We start from the raw sequence: 24983 nt of genomic DNA, 5'->3' as shown, positions 1-24983 counted from the left end.
GCTTTGTTGGGGAAGGGGGTCAAAATAAAATGAAAATCAGACAGACTTGTATCTCAAGCTGGAGGACAGTCACACAAGTGGCCATATATTGGTATCAACACCAGAGCAGAACAGCATACAGTGCAAGGTTGGAAAGGGTGCTTACACACATGTAGCCTCACTCAGAGGCTTCCAAATGCAGACCGACACCGCAGATCCCTAGGCTCCAACCCCAGACCTCCTGCATACAAACTGCTTGGGATTCTGACAGGCAACTGATCATGAGATCTGTTGCTTCTGTACATCTTCCTGATTTTAGAGATGATAAAAACTTTTCTAAGGTCCCAAAAATTAGGACACAGCCGAGATCAGATCCCGATCAGCCCAGGGCAGAGGAAGTAAAGTTAGGATGAACAGTACTACCACCAAGAATCTCCATCTTTAAGTTAGAGACCCTCTTCCTTCTATACAGGTAGCACAGAAGGGGCTCCCAACACAGTAATACTCCTATCTGTGTCATGCTTCTCATTGTAGAGTAGAAATTCCACGAAGGTAGTGGCTTTCCTCTTTATGTAATTGAAAAGCACAGAACACCATGTATATGACTATATGCTTATTACAAAAGGAAACGTCCTGTGCTCTGCCTTATTTCAGGGCTTTAGTGGAAAATCTAGTTAAAATACAAAAAGTAAATTAGAGAAAATTCTGCTTAGGCAGGAAAATCAATAGAAACTTACCAACTGTATCCTTAAAACTAAGCACAGGTATTGAACCAGGGAAAATGAATGACAAGCTCAATGATTAGCAGTAAACAGGAAGCACATTTCTACTACTACTCAAATACCTAGGCCAGTCAAACACAAAACCACCATTCAATTGACAATCCTTTATTATTCAACTTAGATAAGTCCAAAATCAATCAGTGTGGATGGGTGAAAAACTAAACTAAAAAAACAAAAAGTGCAGCTTCATTTGGCAAAGGCCCACACAAAGGTAGAGAAACTCACTGGAAAGTAAGATCCACTCAGTATCATAGCAAGGAAATCAGTAGTGAGGACTTGACCAGCCTGGGCACCTCATCAAAGAATCTGTTAGCAACACAGAAAGAGACACCACCCCACCCTGTGATCTGCCAGCTCACTTATAAATTGACCATGAATTCTTCAGTGAAAAAGTCAGTCAAATATTAGTTCTCTCTCACAAGCAATAAAATCACAAAATCAGCTAAGATTTGAAATTTAGGGTAAGTTAGTATAATTTCCTGCTTTTAATATGTACACATCTTATCCACATAGTCAGACAGGCTTACAGAAGAATTTCAAATATCAAATAAAAAAGCTGTTAATTCATGCATTTTATGACTTTGGTTAATTCTTCAAATGTTTAGACTTCAGAGCTGCTAATGACACTAAATTCAATGCCACGTTTGTTGAGTCTGTCAATCAACTTTGTTCTGGAGAAAGCTGCTCCAGGTGTGAAGACCCCGCCCCTGTAAGACAATAATAAGATACAACAGTGAGCAAAGCCAATCTCCAGCCCCTAACTCTTCTAGAGTGAAGAGTGATTTGCTGGAGGAATAGTTAGCAAATCACTACAGAGCTCATGAAACCTGATTCTTTTGATTCTATTACGGACAAGTTTGAGTTCCATTCCTAAAATAAGACAAATGAGCAAGCAATTGTGACTCAGGAGGAAGCTAGTGCCCAGCACTGCACTGGTTCAGCTACTGCTCCACAATATGGTGTGCTTGAGGGGCACAGTAAGGGTCATCAACCAAGTAACCACTGCTGTTTATAAAGGTTGCCCTGCCCTGGCTGGTTTGGCTCAGTGGTTAGAGTGTCGGCCTTCGGACCAAAGAGACCCGGGTTCGATTCCAGCCAAGGGGATGTACCTCAGTTGCAGTTCGTCCGCAGCCACCAGCTGGGGTTGTGTGGGTGGCAACCAGTCGACGTGTCTCTCTCACATTGATATTTCTTTCTCTCTCTCTCCCCCTCCCACTCTGTCTGAAGATAAATGTAAAAGAAAAAAAGAAGGCAACTCTCAGATCAAGAGGATTAAATGAAGACCTGAGTGAAATAAATTTAGGCAAGCGATTATTAACAAAGCATAAACAGGACTTAAACTCAATGAAAAAAACAGTTTCTTTAAATGTAATGGCGAAATGTAAATACTAAATGTTTTCTTTTTTCTAAATTTATTTTTTAATCCTCACCTGAAGATATTTTTTCCATTTCTCTTTAGATAGAGTGAAAGGGAAGGAGGGTGGGGGGAGAGAAAGAGAAACATTGACGTGAGAGAGACACATCGATTGGTTACCTCCCGCACGACCCTGACCAGGGCAGGGGACAAACCACAACCAAGGTACGTGTCCTAGGCCGGAACTGAACCTGCCACTCTTTGGTCCGTGGGCCGACGCTCTGACCACTGAGCCAAACTGGCCAGGGCAGATAGTAAGTGTTTTCAAAGGGCATTAATATTGTTTCAGGTCATACCTAAATTTATTTATTTCTAAGCCTGAGGGTTATGTTCATTTGTGAAGTTGGCCTACTTTTAGGTAACAGCTAAATGCCCTGGTAAGATAGTCCCTTGATAACCATCTTGCCAGGATTCCACAAATCAACTCCCGCTGGTGTCAGGGCTCCCAGGGAACCCAAGTCAAGTTACATGCTCTCAAACTTTTACCTCCTCCCATTTACCTCTACATTGTTTCCAGAGGCCCATAAGGAATTTTCCTTCTCACAATTTTAATTTACCTCTAACTCTGTAGCAAAGAAACTATAAATGCTTATATGCGGACCCAATGCCTGAAAATCAAATCAAAATAAGCTAAAATATAACAGACGAAAAAGAGATCATCAAATTAGATGAAAACCAGACTTACGCCTTAGGAAGATCAGAGGCATCATTTAGAAGGGTCAGGGCTGCCTGGACCATGGCTATGGGGGTAGCTACATAGCCAGCCTCTGCAGAAAACAGTCGATTAAAGGAAAAGAAAGTTTTTATGAAGCATTCAACAACACCCAAAAGTAAAATATTAGGTTTTATACCTAACTCTAGGTATACAGAATTATCTCAATAAACACTTTGTTCACTTAATAACAAAAATAACTAACATTTATATAGTACTTTTGAGCATTAGGAACTGTATTAAGTGCTTTAAATTTACTAAATTCATTTAGTTCTCCTAGCAATTACATGAGGTTAGCACTATTTTATCCCCATTTTACAGATGAGGAAACTGACGCATAGACAGGTTAAGTAACTAGTCCAAACTCACAGTTAGGCAACAGCTGAGACAGAACTGCACCCAGGCAGCTCTTACCCACTACATTGCACTGTCTCTTGACAATGATCGAAGCCAATGATTCTAGGATTTACTGATTCTCTATTAATACACTAAACTTCACTCAAAAAAAAAAAAAAGGACTCAATTTCTTTCAAAACACACACACACAAATACTGAGTAATTTTTAAAGACGTCTCACTTCATGAAAAAGTAACTTTAAGCAACTGGGATATTAGTGTTTACACGCCTATCAAATAATAAAAACACAGTCAACTTATCTTAATAACCCAGATGGAAATTTGAAAAGAAGACAACATGCAAAGATACCTTTGCCATCTCACTTGATTAAAACTGCAAAACAAACCCCTTGTAACCTATCAGGGATGACAGTAACTAAACTTATAATTATACTATAATTCATAAATGGGACTGTCTGTATAGTTATCTAAAATTTACAGCCTAAGTTTCAGAATTTTTTGGATGACAGTTCCTTTTAACAATCTTACAAAAGCTTTACTCTCCCCAGAGAAATGCACACCTATTAATAAACAATGTCAGGGTAATAACAGACTCCAAAGAAACCTAGGATCAAATACACAAATATCAACCAGCCCTTTGTCTTTTTAATATTAAAACCTGCCATTCAGAATTACTGAACCATACTGAAAAAGAAAAACAAAGGAAGGGATACACTAATAAAATTGGAATATAGCAATAACTTCAATCCTTCTTTTGACAGAATCATTACCTATAATACTTAAATATTTTGTGCAAATATATTTCAAAACAATTATGCTTTGAAATAACAGCATACCACTTTACAGTTTAAGGCAATGTAAAATTCCCAAGCATTCTTAAAGTCATATGTGAAATACCTGGTCCTTTCACCTGAGTACAAATTCTGATATTGGGTTTGTTGTTATCAGGATCAAAGCCTTGGCTGTATCCTTGACCAAAGAATGTCATTGTAAATGATGTGGCATCCATCTGAGAAAAAGAAATCAAAGGTTTATGTAAGAAATATGTCATTTCCCCTGAACACAATCTAACCTACTATTCTACTTCATAGGAGACATTTTCGATAGATAAAAACTTCAATTGTCTGCCAGAATATCCTGTTATCCTTTAAGTATGGAGCAAAAATTAATTCTTTGAAGACCCAAGTTTTGATGACTGGTGTGATGCTGGGGGGAGGGAAGTGATAAGGACGAGGGAAGAGATAAAGATGAGTTTTGTGTTGTGGCTTGAAGAGGACAGCACCACTAAAATAGGCAATTTTAGGGCAAAAGCTGCAGGAAGCTTTTATTTTAGGGCGATAGAATATGATAATCTGGTTTTAGGTACCTGTTTGAGGTGACAAGACAAAAATAGACATCAAGTAATGGCAATATGGGCTTGAGGCACAGATAAATAATTGTTCCACTTAAGAGATATAAAAATACAATTCAAAAATTAAATTTTAGAAAACTTATCCAAGCATCTCTCACAGTCACTAAATTTAGAAATAAGATAACAAAGAATTCAGTCATGGTCAATACATTTTTATTAAGTATCGGCTAAAGGTCAGATGCCATGTTAGGCCCTTAGACATAAATAAAATATGGTCTCTATCTTTCTTGGAATATAACACACACACACACACACACACACACACACATTAACAATATGAAACAAATTAAAAGATGCAGGACTAGTTCAGAGGAGGGCATTATTAAATCTAAGGAGGAAGACTGGGTTTTGAAATGGGTTTACACACACATGTGCACACATATGCGCGCGCGCACACACACACTCTAATAAAAGTTTATTACACAAAAATGTAGGGTGAGTACAGGAAAGGAGCAACTATCATTTAAAGGAAAAACCAAAGAATACCATAGAAAAGAAAATTACAGGCCAATATCCCTGATAAAAATAAATGCAAAAATCTTAACAACCTGAATTCAACAATACATTAAAAGGATTATACACCATGATCAAATGAATTTAGGCCAGAGATATAAGGATGGGTCAACACCTGCAAATCAGTGAATGTGATACATCACATTCACAGAATGAAGAATAAAAATTATATGATCATCTCAATAGATGCAGAAAAGCATTTGAAAAACTTCAACATCCATTTATGATAAAAAAAAAACGCTCAACAAAGCAGGTAGGGAATGTACATTAATATAATGAAGGTTATATCTAACAAACCTACAGCTAACATTATTCTCAACGGTGAGAAGCTGGAAGTTTTTCCTCTAAGATTAAGAAAAAGACAAGGATGCCCACCTTACCACTTTTATTCAACATAACATTGGAAGTTCTAACCAGAGAAATTAGGCAAAAAAAAAAAAAAAAAAAAGAAAAGAAATAAAAAGTATCCAAATTAGAAAGGAAGAAGTAAAATGGTCACTATTTAAAATGACACAATACTACATATAAAAAACCCTAAAGAGTCCATCAAAAAAGTGTCAGAATAAACAAACTCAGTAAAGTGGCAAGATACAAAATCAATACAAAAATCTGCTGTGTTTCTATACACTAATAATGAATTATCAGAAAGAGAAATTAAGAAAATAATCTAATTTACAATTGTATCAAAAAGAATATAACGTAGGAATAAATTTAACCAAGAAGGTGAAAGACCTGTACATTGAAAACTGCAAGACATCAATGAAAAAACTGAAGATGACACAAATAAATGGACAGATATTCCATGCTCTCGGATCGGAAGAATTAACATTGTTAAAAATGTCCATACCACCCAAAGCAATGCAGCTTCAATGCAATCTCTATCAAAATTCCAATGGCATTTTTCACAGAAATAGAACAAAAAGGATCCTAAAATTTATATGGAACCCTAGAAGTCAAAGCATTCTTGAAAAAGAAGAACAAAGCTGGAGGCATCACACTCCCTGATTTCAAACTATATTACTAAGCTTCAGTAATCAGAACAGTACAGTACTGGCATAAAAACAGACACAAAGATCAATGGAATCGATCTGAGGTTCACGTACTACCTGATCTGAACTCTCTCAGGCTAGACACACATTCAGCTTTAGAACAATTTTCAACATAGTCTCTAGACTACTATCACCAATTAATCATAGTTGGTATGAAAATGAAACCCATCTGCCATCCAGGACTAGATCAGGAAGGGCCTCACACCTCCAGAGACAGACTTCCAGCCAGGGGTGCTCTATAGATGTGAACCAAAATCACTCACACCTGACCTGGAATCTTCCTACCTCCACATCAGTGATTTATAGCCTTCGCAGTCCATTAACACCAATGGAGACCTTTTAAAAAGTCAAAAGCCCATGCCACATTCCAGACCAGTCAAACCTGAATCTCTGGTCATCAGTTTTGGGTTCTCTCTTTGTGGCCCCATTCTATACCTATTAAATTAGAATGTTCAGATGAAGGGTAGGACATGTATTTGAAAAAAACTCCTTGGGTGATTCTTTTTTTTTTTTTATCCTCACCCGAGGACATTTTTTCGTTTTTGTTTTTTGTTTTTGTTCAGATAGAGTGGGAGGAAGAGAGAGAGAGAAACATCGACGTGAAAGGGACACATCGAGTGGCTGCCACCTGCATGACCCAACCAGGGCCAGGGACAAACTGCAACCGAGGTACGTGCCCTTAGCGGGAACCAAACCCGGGTCTCTCTGGACTGTAGGCCGACGCTCTAACTGCTGAGCCAAACCGGCCAAGGCTGGGTGATTCTGATATATAAAATCTCAGGTACGGATCACTGCCAGAGCAGTAAAAAGTCAGGGAATCATTTCTTTCTTTCTTAAATAATCTTTCATCTTTTAAAAAAATATGTATTTTTATTGATTTTTTTTTTGAGAGAGAGAGGAAGAGAGAGAAGAGGTAGAAACATCGATGTGAGAAACACTGATCAGCTGCTTTCTGCATGCCCCCTGCTGGGGGATCAAACCCGCAATCCAGGCATGTGCCCTGATTGGGAATAGAACGGGGACCTCCCAGTCCATGGGACCATGCTCAAGCCACTGAGCCACACCAGCCGAAGTCAGGAAATCATTTTAAAGAAGGTGGTAACAGGGCTAGACTTGTGTCACAGATCACTTGGACAGTTGTGGGAAGATGGATTAGAAAGAAATCACAGGAAGGCTATGAACAGTTCAGTCGAGAGATAAGGGCCTACACTATCTACAGAGTGAAAAGATAACCCAAAAAATGGGAGAAAATATTTGCAAATCACATATATGATAAGGGATTAATATCCAGAATACATAAATAACTCCTAAAACTCAATAGCAAAACACACAACAACCCAATTCAAAACTGGGCAAAAGGAGTTGAATAGACATTTTTTTTTTTTGCATTTATCTTTAGATAGAGTGGGAGGGAGGGAGAGAAAGAGACACATCGATGTGAGAGAAACACATCGAGTGGCCGCCACCCACATGACCCCAATCAGGCCTGGGGACAAACTGCAACTGAGGTACATGCCCTTAGCGGGAATCCAACCCAGGACTCTCTGGTCTGTGGGCTGACACTCTAACCACTGAGCCAAACCGGCTAGGGCTGAATAGACAATTTTTTTTTTTAATCCTCACCTGAGGACATTTTTTCATTTTTTGTTCAGATAGAGTGGGAGGGAGAGAGAGGAAGAGAGAGAGAGAGAGAGAGAGAAACATCGACGTGAAAGGGACACATCGAGTGGTTGCCACCCGCATGACCAACCAGGGCGGGGGACAAACTACAACCGAGATACATGCCCTTAGCAGGAACCAAACCCGGGTCTCTCTGGGCCGCAGGCCGGCGCTCTAACCGTTGAGCCAAACCGGCTAGGGCTGAATAGACAATTTTTAAAAGAAGATGTACAAACAGCCGATGAGTACATGAAAAGATGCTCAACATCATTAATCATTAGGGAAATGCAAATCAAAACCATAAGATACTATTTCACACCTATTTCGATTGCTACTATAAAAATGAGAAAAAAATAACCCACAGGAAATAGTAAGTGTTGGCAAGAATGCGCAGAAAAATTGGAACCTTGAGCACATGTGAAATGGTGCAGCCACAGTGAAAAATAGTTTGGTGGTTCCTCAAAGAAAACGGAATTACTATAGGGTCCAATAATTGCACTTCTGGGTTTAAACCTAAAGGAACTGAAAGTGGGGTCTCAAACTATTTGCACACCCATGTTCACAGCCGCATTATTCACAATAGGCAAAAGGCAGAAGCAACCCAAATGTCCATGGACAGATGAATGGATTACCAAAATATAAAGAGCACTGCTGAGATCACTTAGGAAGTGTGGGTGAGAAATGGGCCAAGGATGGAGCCCTGGGAATGATCAACATTTAAGGAGTAGAAAGAAGTGAGGATATAGTAAAAGAAGGAACAGAGCAGAAATGTGGAAGCAATGATCTCAGAAACTAAGGGAAGTGAGTATTTCAAGTAGGATAATAATTTCAAAGATAATAGACAAAATAAAGACTCAGAACATTCAATGCACTTATAGCAGTTATAAGGCCAAGGTGACTTTAGCAAGGGGACAGTGAAGGGTGAAGGAAGGGTTGAGAACTTTTAGGTGTGGAAGGACACTGGTATATTTACAGGATCAGGAGAAAGCACCGGTAGAGAGGCCGGAGGAGAATTTACAGGAGAGAAAAGGAATAAACAACCTATGAAGTCAGGAGGGAATCTAATAAAAAGTAGCAGTAATGGTAAAGACTCAGGCTGGTTTGACTCTAGGAGCCACCATACTCTTGCTTTGTGAACTTAAGCAAGTAACACCCTCTGATTATTTCCTAACCTGTAAAAAGTGGAGACTATTAACACCTTTACCTAGATGGTTGTTGGAAGACTAAATGAAATATAAAGCACTTAACCCTGTGCCTACGACACAAGGAATGCTTTTTTTTCCTTTACTGATTTTAGAGAGAGGAGGCGAGAGGGGGAGATAGAAACATCGACTGTCCGCCTCCTGCATGTCCCCCACTGGGGATTTGGGCCCACAACCTAGGCATGTGCCCTGACCAGGAATCGAACCGGCGACCTCTTGGTTCATGGGTTGACGCAAAACCACTGAGCCAGAAATGCTTGAGTTTTAAAGAACACAGGTAGCGGGATTAGTCTTGTACAGGGGGATACTTTGAGAGAGCAAGAAAGAAGGTGAAGATGAGAGCAATGATGACAGGTCTGAGATTAGGAATCTGAAGGGGATACACAACAGATATTCTCAGTTTCATAACTGAAGTAGACCTGTAATAACTGTAGATAGGGAAGACAGTTCCGGTTGGACAGATTTTGATAAAAGCCCAAGAGGAGGTGGAGAGATGACTAATGAAAAGTGAAAGGATCAGCAAGTGATGTTAATAGTTCCCAGGAACATGAATTTGGGGTGCTACCATCCTCTCAGCAAAGAAATCCCTCCATACACACACAGTACCTGGTGAAAGACAAAGGCTAAATGACCGAAGGCCTGACTCAGGATCTGTAAACCAAATAATCTAAAATGAAGGTATATTGTTGAGCATACAGATGGTTTATTCAATTTATCTACCATGGGGATCCAGGATATGGGGAAGGGGAAGAGGAAGGGAAGCTTAGGGGAGGGAAAGAGAGGCGATAAAAAGGAGGAGATAATAAGAGAAAAATGAAAGAGTAAAAAATACTTGAAATCTCGATGAAATAAAGGGAATAGAATTTGTGGGGCCAGATGGCTGGTTCTCATCCCTGCTTGGCTATTTACTCATTATAGGACCTTGGGCAAGTTTCTTAACCTTGCGGTGCCTCAGTTTCCTCATTTGTAAAATGGAGATAATACCCACTACTAGAGGTGTTTGAAAAGATTAAGTAATCTAATTTAAATAAAGAATGTAAAAGGGTGTCTGATACATTGTAAGTGTTCCATCAGGTCTTAGCTGTTATTGTCACTGCACTGAGAAAGAGTAAAAAACAAACAAAGAAAAATATTATTTTAGAGACCTGGATACAAAAAAAAGAGTTACCTGTTTTTGTGTTGGACCTTGTTTAGAAAAATAACCAAAGGAGAAGAGCCACGGGAACTAAAGGAGGGAAGAAAACCAAACCCTCAGTTATATTTTTAAAAATTCATGGAAAATACTTTTAGATCTAATTTCAAGCATATATTACTTACTTTTATGAGAAGTTGCCTGCCAATGCCAAACTTCACAAAGAATAAGAAGAAAAGTCCTGCAAACATTAGCTTAATAACAGAGGTGATGCCTCCCACAGTTACATAAGCAGCATATTGAACCTAGATGAAGAAAGTAAAGTCAGAGTGTTACTCTACTTTTTTAGGCCAAGTAATATAAGAATGTCAGCTACTTATAACTTACTCTGTAGTCATAAACATCAAACAAAAGCAGTTTCTACTTTATGAATGTGTTATGTTCAGAAACCAGACATTGGCAGCATTAAAAGAAATTGTTGCAAATAGTAATTAGCTTCCTCACTTGAACAAAAAGTCCACATAATCCACATATAAAAAGTTTAATACTATGCCCGAATTTAGCAGTTATACATTATAGAATGTAGCCTACACTTAAAACCTCTTCTATTAAGAAAATACTCTTTATCTTTTAACTTGAGATAGTTTCCTCTTCAAGTCTCAGTAGAGAGAGCAACTGTGTAGTTGCCTTAAGAAAACGAGTAGGGTGATACTCAGAGGCAGCAAGGAGAGGAGGAGAGAACCCAGACACCTCCCCAAGCACAGAAGAAGTATTCTAGCAGCTGAAACTCTGAACAGGAATTGAGGGGTGTTTATGACAGGAGTTCCCATACTGAACTTGCTTCTGTTGTGTAACATTAAAAAGGTATTCAGAGGCCAGATATGATTTATGGGTGGAGGCTATTACCACCTCCACAAAATGCAAAATGCCCTACACTACTGACTGTATAATTCCAGAAACTGAAATATACATTATTTACCTATTTCTTCTTTTTGCTTTACAAACACAAAAATCCTAATTAAACTTCAGGGAAACTATAACACAGAACACTTTTTATTAAAAAATAAATCATATACACTTACAGGTGATTGCTCTAAATTTTCATGCAAGTAACGCTGAGTTCGCTTCACAACAGACACATCTGCTCCCAAGAAAGGAATGGAATAACTGTTGAGTTCTTTGCAGTAAGAGCCTGGCCACCTGCAAGACAGACTCATGTTGCATTTTCTCCATTTACAGAGGGCATAATTTTAACTGGTAAATTTCTGAACAAAAATTTTAACTTTTCTTGAGGCAGTAATATTAATGAAGATGGCAGATCTGCTCTTAATTAATATTTCAGTATTTGTCCTTTGTTCTCTACACCTATACCCAAACCAGTGACAAGTGAACAGAGGAGTATTCTTCGCACCATGGGCACTTAATACATGTAGTTTAACTATGTTTTACCCCATCAATTTCACTGGACAATGAAAAAAAGAACACTCATTTCAACAGCCAAACTCTGAGGTTAGAGTTCTTACATATAAATGCTATTAACATATTGATTGATTAATCTACAAAAGATCATCACACGTTAAGTTGGTGGTATTACTACATAAAATTTAACTGATGTTTAATTTTGATATTGACAGTGAAAAGTAAAAAAAAATTTCCAAGGGTACAAATTTATTATGTATGAAGTACTTAAGCTTAGGGTAATGTATTAATTATATTTTATTTATCTTTGAAAATAATTCTAGACTTACTACAAAATAGTGTACAGGCTTTTCTTAGTAGCATACTTTATTAATAGCCAGATCAACACAAAATAGTTAGACTAGATATACGAAAGAATAGATTTTGAATTAATATACCTTCTTTTTAATTTTGGACCAACAATTGGGACAGGTTTCAGATTTGCCTCCTTTCGTAGTTTTTTCAAGTGACTCTGATTTCCCAAACCATAAACTGCTGACTTCCAGGTACCATCATGAATGCACAACCCCTAATAAAAAATTCAAGAATTAAAGAAACATGTCTTAAGGGATAATTACTAAAATGTAAAACCAAGTAAGTTATAATTGGCACGAAGAACATTTCACATCTATTTATGCAAAGCATAATCCTTTATTTAATAACCTTGAGATAGATTTTCATGACTGCTTAGGCAGCAATAACACTCATTAGTTTGGTCATATTCAATATTTATACCAACAAATGCCTTTTTTTCTTTCCTCCTACCATTACTTACGCTCTTTTCATTAAGTCACTGCACTTCACTTAGTAATTTTCACTCAACTGACTGACCACATTCCTTCAAAATTAGCCTCTCTAATCCCTATTCTTATGTTGATTCCTTAAAATTTCAACATATATTCACAACCACATTCACACATATATATACAATGTACTGTCCATCTAGTCTTCCCTATAGTAGTCAGTGCCCCACCCACCCCTCATACCCCTATTATAGCTCCAAGTTCTATAAATGTCTTCCACAGAAGTCTAGTTAATTTTTAAAATTTTAAGGCTTAGTTATATGATTTATAGTTTAATTTCTTCCCCAAATCCTCAGTTTCTTACTGAAACTGTACCCAGCATAGAATCCTTGCTTGATCTTACCCACACTCTCATTCATCCACTTAGTTTTCATTTCTCTCATGAGACTCTTAGCTCTCAGTACCTTCCATTTTTCCAATATAATTACACCTTCCACAACCCTCTGAATCCAGTAAGAAATAAGCAGCAAAAAGGAGACCACAGGTGAGGATGTAATCCTGAACTTACTGTCTCAGTGCTGACCTTCTTTACCTAACTTGTGGGTGGGCCTTTTAATTCTCTATTATGTAAATATTTCAGACTTAATTTATAATTTTGATTGTACATAACTGTATTATGTTCTGCCTTATATGCTGTTTACCTTGTTTGAACAAACAAAGTCATTTAGAAACATTCAAAACCAACATTGTCACAAGATTTGTAAGAGGAATGTCTTAGCTTTGATGACACTGAAAGGCAGAGAGAGCCACCAAACCTAATTTCCATTTTGGTACAGATTAATTTTCTCTGTTTTGTTAAAACTAAAACAGAGCTAAAAGTATTAAACGTTTGACTTGTGAAACTATTCAAAAACTGGGCCTAGCCAATATGACTCATTTACAAATGTAAAGATTTTCAAACACCAAGAGAAAACAGCTTTTTATTTTTATTTTATTATTATTATCTTCTGTTAATCCTCACCAGAAGATACTTTTTTCCATTGATTTTTAGAAAGAGTGGAAGGGAGAAGGGGAGGAAGGCAGAAGAGAAAAACATCGATATGATAAAGACATATCCACTGGTTGCCTCCCATATGTGCACCACTGGGGCCAGGTATCTAATCTGCAACCCAAGAACAGGAACCCCTTCAGTGCACAGGCTAACCCTCTAACCACTGAACCACACTGGCCAGGAAGAAAACAGTTTTTTAAAAATTTAAGAATATCTTCTAATACAAATAAGCCACCAAGAAAACAAATATTACATTCCATTTAAAAAAACATTTTACCTCATTTCATTGAAAAATATAACATAAAGAAGTTGCACAAAACATAAATGTACAATTTAATGAAATTATGAAGCAAACATCCATGTAGCCCAGGCCTTCCTTCTGTTCTCTTTTATGGTAATCAAGAAAAATCTTTGCTTTTCTTTAGAGTCTTACCACCTAAGGATTCACTCCTAAACAGTACAGTGAGTTTTGCCTATTAACGTATAGAAATGGAATAATACAGTATATATTCCTTTGAGTTAAGCTTCTTTTGCTCAAAATTATGTTAGGATTTATCATGTGTTAGAAGTAACTCCTACTCTGAAGTTAACTATTCCATTTTATTTTTTTATTTTAAAATCCTCACTCGAAGAAATGCTTTCCCTGATTTCAGAGACAGAAAGAAACATCGATGGGTTGCCTCCTGCATGTGCCCTGACTAGGAATCAAACCTGCAACCTTTTTTGGTGTACGGGATGATGCTCAACCAACAGAGGCCACACCAGCCAAGGCTCCAAAATATTTTTTTTTAGAAGATGTTTTTATTGATTTTTCAGAGAGGAAGGGAGAAAGAGAAATAGAAACATTGATGTGAGAGAGAGACATTTATCGGCTGCCTCCTGCACACCCCCTACTGGGCATGAGCATTGACCAGCAATTGAACTGGGACCTGTCAGTCCACGGGATGATGTTCAATCCATTGAGCCACACCAGCTGGGCTTCAAAACATTCTTGATCTCTGGCCTCCCAACTACATATACTCTCCATTCTCAGAATCCTACAGTATTTGATCTGATCACTTTAATAACAAATACTTATCTCCTGTCAAGCTAAATTATCTCTTTAAAAGCAGGGTTTGCATCTGATTAATGTATGTGTCACACTATATTGCATAACTATGTATATTTCACCACTACACAATACTTGTTAAATAAATTTTTTAAATATTTTTATTTTTTAAATGTAAGATTAGGAAACTTTTGATTTGAGAGAGAAACATCAATTTGTTATTCCACTTATTTATGCACTCATTTGTTGCTTCTTGGATGTGCCCTGAGATCAAACCTGAAACTTTTGTGTATCAGCATGACTCTGAAACCAACTGAGCTATCCTGCTAGGCCTGAATGAATACTTTTTAAAGATAACAAATACTTATGAAGCCTCAAGTAAAGACACAGAATTGGGTTAGACACTACTGGCAATAAAAGTACTATCATAAAATATGATCTCTCCCCAGAAATGCAACTATCTTATGATCCCATATAGACCATAACCTTAGTAAGATTATGTTTATATCATACATTTCTTGTCTGGCCACAAAAGCACCTAACGCCAAGATAGGCACATAATAAAAATGCACCAACACTGCAGTAAGGTGATAACTGTCTTGACTGACAACATTTATTGTAGAACAATGATAGAAACTTTAGTTAGGAACATGGTAATTCATTCCAATATAACCAATTGTGCAGTTGTTTTATTTTTAAAAATATACTTTCATTGATTTTTTTAGAGAAAGAAGAAAGAGATAGAAACATCAATGTGAGAGAGAAACATTGATCGGCTGCCTTCTGCATGCCCCCTACTGGGGATCAAGCCTGCAACCCGGGCATCTGCCCTGACCTCCCAGTTCATGGGACCTCTCAGTCCACGGGACAACACTCAATCCACTGAACCACACATGCTGGGCTTGTGCAGTTGTTTTAAAAATAGCTTCTAGCCCTGACTGGTTTGGCTCAGCGGTTGGAGCATCGGCCCGTGGACCAATGAGTCGTGGGTTTGATTCTGATCAAGGGCATGTACCTTGGTTGCGTCTCCCTCCCTCCTACTCTATCTGAAGATAAATAAAAAAAGATCCTCTGGTGAGGATTTAAAAAAAAATTAAACACAGGGAATTTCATACACTAAAAATTACAAATATACATATGTGTGTGTGTGTTTAATCTAAATCTATTTTAAAGAGGCATGTATTATTTCCAAAATGTTTTTAATATTAACTTGACAAACAGAAAAACTAACCTCGGGTCCTGATTGTATAGTCAGGAAACTTTCCACCGAAGTCAAAGTACCTGTAAGAGTCGGAAAATGGTCAATGTAAAATCAAATAAAATCTATTTTGCCAGGAGAAGTAACAGTGAATTATTTCTATTTATTTAGGGACTGCTTTTACTAAGCCTACAGCTGACACAATCAGAAAATCAATACTGATAACAGTTTCATTATGTTATTGTAAACAGATTTAAAAAGCAGCTAAACCAGGTATATTGTCAGAAAGAGTAGTTTAGCATAAACTCTATCTGCTAGTACTTACAAAATATTTTCTAGTATTCAAACTGATGCTATAAATCTCTTCCAATAAGGCAACAATTTAGCTCACTCATTCTGGAAGGCCAGCAGGACACAGTTCTCAAAATTACAGCTATGGGAATTATCTAGTTTTCCAATACGACAGCTTTTAAGAATACTTAATAGTGACATACAATTAATGTATAGAAAAAAACCTATCAAAATGGCCTTTGTGATAGCTTGTAAAATACTTAAAATAAAACTATTAAAATGGAATAAAATATAAAGACAAAGTAAAAACAAAACCAAAGCCAAAAAAACAAAAGGAGATATCAATTTTATTAACTATGAGGACTAATATGATTGATTAAGTATTTAATTAATCTTTGAAATTCTCCTTAGGTGTAAGACAAAAGAAAAACATAATGAGCTGGTTAATTATCAAACTCTCATAAAGATGAAATATATCAATTTCATAAAAGACAGTGTTCCTAGGTTTAATTCCAAGAAAAAATTAAAACATAGGTGCTTAGAAAAGTTGGCCCTGAGAAAAATGAATAACCATGTCATAAGTAATGATGCTACAGCATAAAAGAACAATAGCCACCTAAAAATGTCAGCAGTCTGACCACTGACAAGCATCAAGAACAGATCATCTGAGTATACCTCACTGGAGATGACTCAAAGGGTTGTTAAGAGTGCATGGCCTGAATATATGGCTCTGTGACCTAACCTTCTCCACAGAAAGAACATGGACCACTAAAGCAGTATATAATGAAATGTGGACCACCTGCATCAAAAATCAGCTAGGGTCCCACTGGTGTGCCTCACTGGTTGAGCATCGAACCACGCACCAAGAGGTTGCCGGTTCGATTCCCAGTCAGGGCACGTGCCCAGGCTGTGGGCCCGATCCTCAGTGGGGGACATGCAGGAGGTGGTCAATTGTTCTCTCTCATTGATGTTTCCATCTCTCTCTCCCTCTCCTTGCCTCTCTCTCTAAAAATCAATAAAGAAAAAAAAAAAAAAAACTTTATTAAAAAAAAAAAAAAAAGCAGCTAGGATCATTGTTAAAATGGTGACTCCTAGGTTTTAATATCTGAGAAAGGTTTTTAAACAAATCTTAAAGTACTATTTCTCCCTTAAAAAGGAAAAAAAAAAGACCTGTTCAAAGTAACAAAATCTTTTAAATATTTGGGAATAACCTCAATAAGATATATGTAGGATATCATGAAGAAAATGTCGAAATTTTACAGACTTACAAGACTTTTAAATAAATAAAGACATACCAGGTCTATGGATTGAGACTAAATATTTTAAAGATGTTCAATTCATGTTTTGCTTTTTATTGGGAATGGTTTCAGTGTTGCATCATTAAGTGTGTTGTTGGCTACTGCTCTGACATTTATTATGTTAAGAAAGCATTCTATTCTTCAATTTCTAAAAATCTGAAATCAGTAAATGGCATGAACTTTCAAATTATTTACTGAAATGGCATACAGCTTTCACCTCTGATATTCTGATGTGATGATTATGTAACTCCCTAATAAATCTTGGTCTTGATATCTTATTCTTTTAAAATGTCATTGGGTATTTATCTGGTGTTTTCTTTTTATGACCTACTTCACAAGCAAGGTTGATTTTAGTTTTCATTTTTTTGTGTGTTCTCATCTTTGTTGGGCTTTGGTTTCAGAGTTAATTTTTTAATATTAACTGGAACACGTTCCATCTTTCTAAGCTCTAGAACAATTTGTATGGTACTGGAATTAAATGTTTCAGGTCATTTTCTAAATGAATAAAAATATGCATGACATTAGTAACTTCCATGTTTTACCATACTACTCATAATATTTTCTATTCTTAAATTATTGTCTCCGTTTTATAAATGGAGTAAAAAAAAGATGTCAAAAACTTTATTCAATGCTTTCTAGCTTTGTTGGTTAAAAAAATTAAAACCTTTGCCCTGGCCGATTTGGTTCAGTGGTTAGAGCGTTGGCCCACGGACCAGTGAGTCCCAGGTTTGGTTCCTGCTAAGGAACCAAACGTATCTTGGTTGCAGTTTGTCCCCGGCCCAGGTTGGGGTCGTGTGGGTGGCAACCACTTGATGCACATCGATGTTTCTCTCTCTCTTCCTCCCTCTCTCCCTTCTGCTCTATATGAAGATAAATGCAAAAATGTCCTCCGGTGAGGATTAAAAAAAAAAAAATTAAAACCTTAATTATAATATCTATATAAATTATACTTTAAAATGTGTTAATTCCTAAACAAAACAAGTTTGAATTTATTATTATGGATGCCAAATTTGTCCCCCCAGAAATTTTATAGCTGCAACCATAACTAAATTGAGACAATGGATAACTTCTCACTTTAGAACACTTACACTACTATCTATATCTCAAAAAAAAAAAGTGTCAATAGCATTTTATAACAAGCATAGCTATATTAAAAACAAAGCATGTGTTTTAATATTACCATTTATAATTATGTTTCTTTCACCAACCGATCAGATTTTAGTTCATCATTAATTACAAACATAAAGCCTTTCTACTGTTAAATTCAACTATTGTGAGGTCAATAATTACCATTCATTTTATTGCGGGTATATATTACTCCCATATCTGCCGGAATGGAGTCAAAGCCACTGCTTCCAATGATATAAACCCCCTTTTCTGCAGCTTTCTCATGATACTTCCAATACATTAGTTCCAGAAACTAAAAATTCAGGACAAAAGAGCTGAATCAGAGCTATATAGAAACATCTCCGCCAGTAACAAATGATTACCTTTATAAAGACAAAGCAATGCAACTTTGAAAATGCTAACCAATGTGGCTCTGGAGAAAAATTAACTGTCAAATGTTTTTCACTTATTTAGAAAAGTTACCACATGTACCAGGTGCTGATCTGATTTAATGACACTATTACTTCTTTTTTTTTTTTTTAAATGTTTTTACCATCATGCTCTCCTGGAATCTTTCCATGGAATACGATCTCTAAACACGAGGGAGGAGTCATCACCTTCTAAAATGTCTGTAAAATTGCACTAAATATTTTCCACTTTAACAGAAAATTGTGCTATTAATTCTGTTTTCTTTTTCAGTTTACGAACCTGAGGTTCTCCAGAGATGTCAATACAGCTAGTTCCATTTTCAATACATGCTTTTACTACTGGTTCTCCATAAAATCGATACTGGAGGAATAAAGAAAACCAACAGGTTACTCTTACTTAGCAAGCTTAAATGAATGAAATACCACTCAGTTTTGGAAGTACATTCTTGGTTATTAAGAAATCAAATATTGCCCTGGCTGGTTTGGCTCAGCAGTTAGAACATCGGCCCGCGGGGGAGTCCCGGGTCCGGTTCCCGCTAAAGGCATGTACCTCGGTTGCATTTTGTTCCCAGTCCTGGTTGGGGTCATGTGGGTGGGAGCCACTTGATGTGTCTCTCTCACATTGATGTTTCTCTCTCTCTTTTCCTTCCTCTCTCCTTCTCGCTCTATTTGAAGATAAATGCAAAAGTGTCCGCGGGTGAGGATTAAAAAAAAAGAAATCAAATATTAAAGTAGCTTAAAGGTAAATTGAAAAAATAATGTAACTGCAATATACCAACTCTCACAGGACAGACTTACAGAGGACCCTATGCTTACCTCTAAATGAAGACAAAATGGGAAGTTTTATATAAGTGATTCATTTGAGCTGAATTCTGAAGAAGAGTAGGGATTTGCCAGAAAAGAAAATCCAGATGAAGGACAAAGTATATGCAAAAGTGTAAAAAAGGGGGTTGTTCAGAATACCTGAAGCACAAGCTAGTTGAAAGGAGAGTGGGAAGTGATGAGTCTAAAAAGAAACACTTGGGCCTTGGCTGGTTTGAATCAGCAGTAAGAGCATCAGCCTGCAGACCAGAGTCTCGGGTTTGATTCCAGTCAAGGGCATGTACCTCAGTTGCAGTTAGGTCCGCAGCCCTGCTTGGGGTCGTGCGGGAGGCAGCCAATCAATGTGTGTGTGTCTCTCTCCCCCTTCCAACCACTCTATCTGAAAATCAATGAAAAATACCCTCAGGTGGGGGTTAAAAACAAAACAAAACATTTGGGCCATTATCAGAAAGGACTCTGATTGCCATGCTATCAACACTTAACTTTATCTGTTCTGACAGCTTCTATTTTCATAGTGAAAAATAAAACAAAAAACCAAGTCATAGACACAGACAACAGTATGGTGATTTCCAGAGGCAAAGAGAAGGTAGGGTGGGAGTAGATAGAAGAGGGTAAAGGGGGGATAAATGGTGACAGAAGGAGACCTGACTTTGGGTGATGGACACATAATACAATATACAGATGATGTATTATAGAATTGTACACTTGAAACCTATATAATTTTATTAAGCTATGTCACACCAATACAGTCAATAAAATTTTTTTTTAATTTATTTTTTATTTTTTCCTTTATTGATTTTAGAGAGAAAGGAAGGAAGAGGGAGAGAGAGAAACATCGATGTGAGAGAGACACATCGACTGGTTGCCACCCACACGACCCCAACCAGGGCCAGGGACAAACTGCAACCAAGGTACGTGCCCTTAGTGGAAACCGAACCCAAGACTCTCTGGTCCACCGGTGGACACTCTAACTACTGAGCCAAACCGGCCAGGGCAATAAAAAAATTTTTTTAATCACTAGGTAACAATGAGAAAAAGGGACAGGATGCTAAAATTGTTAGGAAAAAGTAAAACTGCTGCTTCCAAGAGTAGGAGAATTACAGCCTAGGGAAATGGAGCAGAATTGCTGGAGGTGCTGAGGCCCAACATGAGGTTTGTAATCACATATTTAAAGAGGGACCAGTTGGCATGGGGATGCATTTTTCTCCAGCGATGCTGGGTTACTTATATTCAGGTAGAGAGAAAGCAGAGAGCTGGAATAACCAGGATTGGGTGTTTTTTAACAGAGCACTGGGGAGGGAAGGGCAAAGGAGCTGGCTGAAAGTGTATACAGGAGTAATTCAGGCAAAGGACCACAGAATCTAACCTAGTTAAGAATGGGATGAATCTAAACAAACACAAATTTAAATACATTTTTATTTGCTAACAATCAAAAAATCTTCCTGGTTTCATTTTTTAAATTATCAACAATTTTCTTGATGCTTAGTGTTCCAATGTTTTGCCAATTGTGATGGCTTCCTCAGATCAGTAAAAGTCACCAACATTCACCATTACACAAGCCAGAAGTGCCTCTTTCACAGTTAATACAAGGACAAAAGTTGGCGGTTCTCTTCTCAAAATACACTCTGAACTCAACCACCTCTAATACTCCCACCCGGTGCTTGGCTTACTCGGACCATCCCACTGCTATTCCCCTACCACCTATTTTTCATCTCAGAACTTCAAAACTGTAAATCAAATTATGCCCTTGTTTAAAACCACCCAATGACTATCATATTTAGAAGAAAATCCAAAACTTGACCTGTCAGGCCTTATGACCCCTGGGTACCTCTCCAATCTAACTTCCCACTTCTCTGCCGTGCTCACAGCCCAGCCACACTGGCCTCTCTCACACTCTTCAGTCTTACCAAGCACATGCTTATCTCAAGACCTTCATACTTGCTCTTCCCTGGAATACCCTTCTCCTCAAATTCTCACATGGTTTATTCCCTCACTTCTCAGCTCCAGGCAAATGTCAAGTACTCACAGAGACATTCCCTGCCCATCCAATGGAGACTGATGTGTCAATCTCTTTATCTCCTTATTCTGCTTTATTTTTCTTCAAAGCACTTATCACTACCTGCTATTAAACCTTATTTTTCTGTCTCCCACACTGGACTGTGAGCTCCATGAAAGATTCTGTTTTATTCATTATGTCACAGGTATCTGCACTAATGTATTTACACACAGGGGTGGGCAAAAGTAGGTTTATAGTTGTGAGTACCCAAAATACAGTTTATTCTTGTATTGTTAATTTGTAAACCTACTTTTGCCCATCTCTGTGTAACACAGTCAATAAATACTGAATAAGTGAAAGAGTCCGTTTTTGTTGTTAATACTCAATTGAGGATATTTTTCTATTCATTTTTAGATAGAGTGGAAGGGAGGGAGAAACATCAATGCGAGAGAGATACATCAATTGGCTGCCTCCCACACAACTCCAACTAGGGCCAGGATTGAACCTGCATCCCAGGTACATGCCTTGAGCAGAAATCAAACCCAAGACCTTTGGTCCAAGGGCCAACACACTAACTGCTGAGCCAAACTGGCCAGGGCAAAGTCTTTTTTCAATCTCTATTTCTGTACACGTTTTTAACAAATGTATGTATACAGCAACACAGAAATGTAATTTATAAATAAATAGAAAGCATATTAGGAGAACATGCTCAAACAGTTTTTTACTTAAGGAGCATGCAGTAAAGGAAAAAAGCTTGGCAATTACAGCTGTAAATAACAAACAAACCAAACAAGTCAGCACACATTCCTTGAGCATGGTGTCACAGAAATCTGTCACTCTCTCCCTCAGGAGATTGTGGTCATATCTATTTGCCAATAACAAGAAGTGAAAACTCTCCACATAGGGTTAAAGCCCTGAACCAACTCTTCTGTCCCCAGCCCTTATGTTCTTCTGGAATATAAAATAGCAGATTCTGCTAGAAATGAACAGATTCTTTGTTCTAACACATACAAAGTAGGGCTGATTACTTACTGGTCCTACACAGTTGAGGACAACTGTTGCCTGTTTGGCCATTTCATCAAGTGAGGCTGGATTACTGATATCACAAATTATGATTCCAACTTCAGATGGTAGTGTTGGTCTTCCTGAAATAAGAAATAAATCATTTTAAGTGCATCTGATACAGTATTTTATCTTCCAGATCTTCTTAGTATAGTAATCAGTGACAGTAAAATCCTGAAAGCTGGCTCCCTCTCAAACAAAAGATAAAACTGTTTTTAATCAGGTAATTAAAAAAAGGAAAACGGAGTTAATACTAAGGGTGACTACAAACATTACTAACCTTAAAAAAACAAATCTAACATAAGTAACATGTAAATGACAATCTTGTGTAAAAGGACAATTTTACAGTCGTTTAGATACTGAACAGATGATTGTCCTGACTTCCTCAGTGCCAAGAATTGTATTATAAAAATTTTCTCAACAACTACTAAACAATTACATATGATAAAATTATGCGGGTAGAGGGAAGTTGTTAATATCAGCATTGTGAGAACAGAAGAGGACTCAGGTGAAAAGCACAGCCTAGGTAAGCACACCCAGGGTCATAAAAAGGAGATAACTGAAATTCACCGAGTCAAGGGAGTAATGCAGGTTTTGATAGGTCAAGGTACATTCTCACAGTAAGTTGCTCTGGGTATTACAAATGGTAGGTAACTAGGCTGTACCTGTAGAGTCTTACTGAAGGACAGAAAAAAGAAATGTAAGGATATATTTTAATAGTAAAATGATTTCTTTTGGAAAGGTAAAGAAAGACCAAAACGCTCTTTGGTCAAGATCCTGTATTTGCTAGTGGCAGCAGGAAGAGTTGTGGGAGCGTTCAGCCTAGGGGGTATCTTCTGTACATAACCACAAACAAAAGAGATGCTACGTTCCCATCATAAACGGCTCTGTGTGGAATGATAAAGATGTGAGATGAAACTGAACAGAACAGAGTATACTCAGGTGCTATTTGTCTGCATGAGGGGAGACTAGGGTGGAAAAAAATCTAATTTAAAGGCTACTAAGTCCCACATTAGGTGTCTCCCCCACCTTGAGGGCAGGGTCTGTGTGTGCCTCTCCCTCTCCCACATCTGTACCCCAGGACTCAGAACAAGATCTGGCGTAGAAAAGACCAGGCTATGAAAATCTGTGGCACGAATGCTGAAAGAATAGTAAACGCCCAGACCAGAAATATAAACCCTGGGACAGGGGTGGAAGGTGGGCAAATAAAGAGTAAGCCTGCTGGAGGATTCTTAAGAGCACTAACTAACTAACAAGCAAGCCACAGTGTCGCCAGTGAAACTCGTAAACGTTCTCTCCCACGTCCGAAACCCAAGACGAAGGGAGAGAGCACAATCTTGAAAGCCAATATCGAGAAACCTCTTGCTCTCGGGTGGGACGGAGCGAAACATTAGGAACTCAAGTTCCTGACTGTTTTCGTCAGCGGGGCTCCCCTAAAAAGAGGGAAAGACACTAATTTTCCTTGAAGGTGGGGAGCGGAACAAAGCCACGGCACGGTGAAGCACCGCTGTCCTCCTGCTGTCCTCAAGCAGGCCCGGGCGCCCCGGGGCCGCAGCCAGGAGGGCGAACTCTCTTCGGGCGGCCTGAGCCCCTCGGCCGGGGGAGGGGGTGCGGCTGCGAGCAGGGCGCCGAGCCCGGGCCTGCGCCGTCCCACCCCGCCCCTTACCCAGCTTCTCGGCCGCCCTCTCCAGCACTTGCTGCAGCTTCTCCCGGGACCGGCCCGCCACGGCCCAGGGCAGGCGGGAACTCCCCTGCGGGTCCGCCTGCTCTCGGGCCACCTCCTCCGTCACGAACTGGCCGGTGAAGCCAGAGGCGCCGAACACCACCAGGTGGAAAGGCCTCTGCTTGGTCGCCATGACGAGCCCACTGCGAGCCGGGGCCCGAGGCGGGCTGAGTCCACGGCGCCTGCGCCCCAAGCAGCGAACCCTGTACCGGGCGCAGCAACCGCCTCCCAAGTGGTCGCCGCCGCCGCCGCCGCCGCGCCTTTGTCTGCGCGCCGCGCTCCCGACGCCCCTCGCGCGCCGCTGCGCAGGGCCCCGCCCACGCTCACGCGCCCGCCCACGCCCACGCGCCCGCCCCCGCCCACGCGCCCGCCCTCCGTCTCCTTCCCGGAGGCTTCGGCCGCTGCGCGGGCCGGGGCTGGAACCCGGGGCCCACCCACCTCCGGGCTGGCAGGAGCGGACGCTGTCTGACCTCGGGCTGGAGGTGGCGGCTCGGGCGGCAGCCTTGTTCTCGTCGCAGGAGGGGGTTGCGCAGAGCAAAGTCGGCGAAA

General features: G+C 38.9%; 1 protein-coding gene across 1 annotated transcript; it reads right to left on the bottom strand.

Annotated features, from left to right (window-relative positions):
* Positions 1-850: 850 nt before the first annotated feature.
* On the bottom strand, positions 851-24674 carry SCCPDH (saccharopine dehydrogenase (putative)). Its single transcript, XM_036277448.1, has 12 exons — positions 24378-24674; positions 22682-22794; positions 19112-19192; positions 18587-18716; positions 15741-15790; positions 12066-12196; positions 11292-11409; positions 10395-10514; positions 10246-10302; positions 4141-4252; positions 2861-2942; positions 851-1468 (listed from the first exon to the last, which is right to left on the bottom strand). Exons 1-12 carry the CDS (start codon positions 24565-24567, stop codon positions 1363-1365), a joined length of 1290 nt encoding a protein of 429 aa, XP_036133341.1. The 5' UTR covers positions 24568-24674; the 3' UTR covers positions 851-1362.
* Positions 24675-24983: the final 309 nt, after the last annotated feature.

This window comes from Molossus molossus, unplaced genomic scaffold (assembly GCF_014108415.1).
Source record: "Molossus molossus isolate mMolMol1 unplaced genomic scaffold, mMolMol1.p scaffold_m16_p_23, whole genome shotgun sequence".
NCBI lineage: Eukaryota > Metazoa > Chordata > Mammalia > Chiroptera > Molossidae > Molossus > Molossus molossus.
The sequence above is the reverse complement of the archived record's forward strand: the minus strand, read 5'-3'. Positions and strand labels throughout refer to the sequence as shown.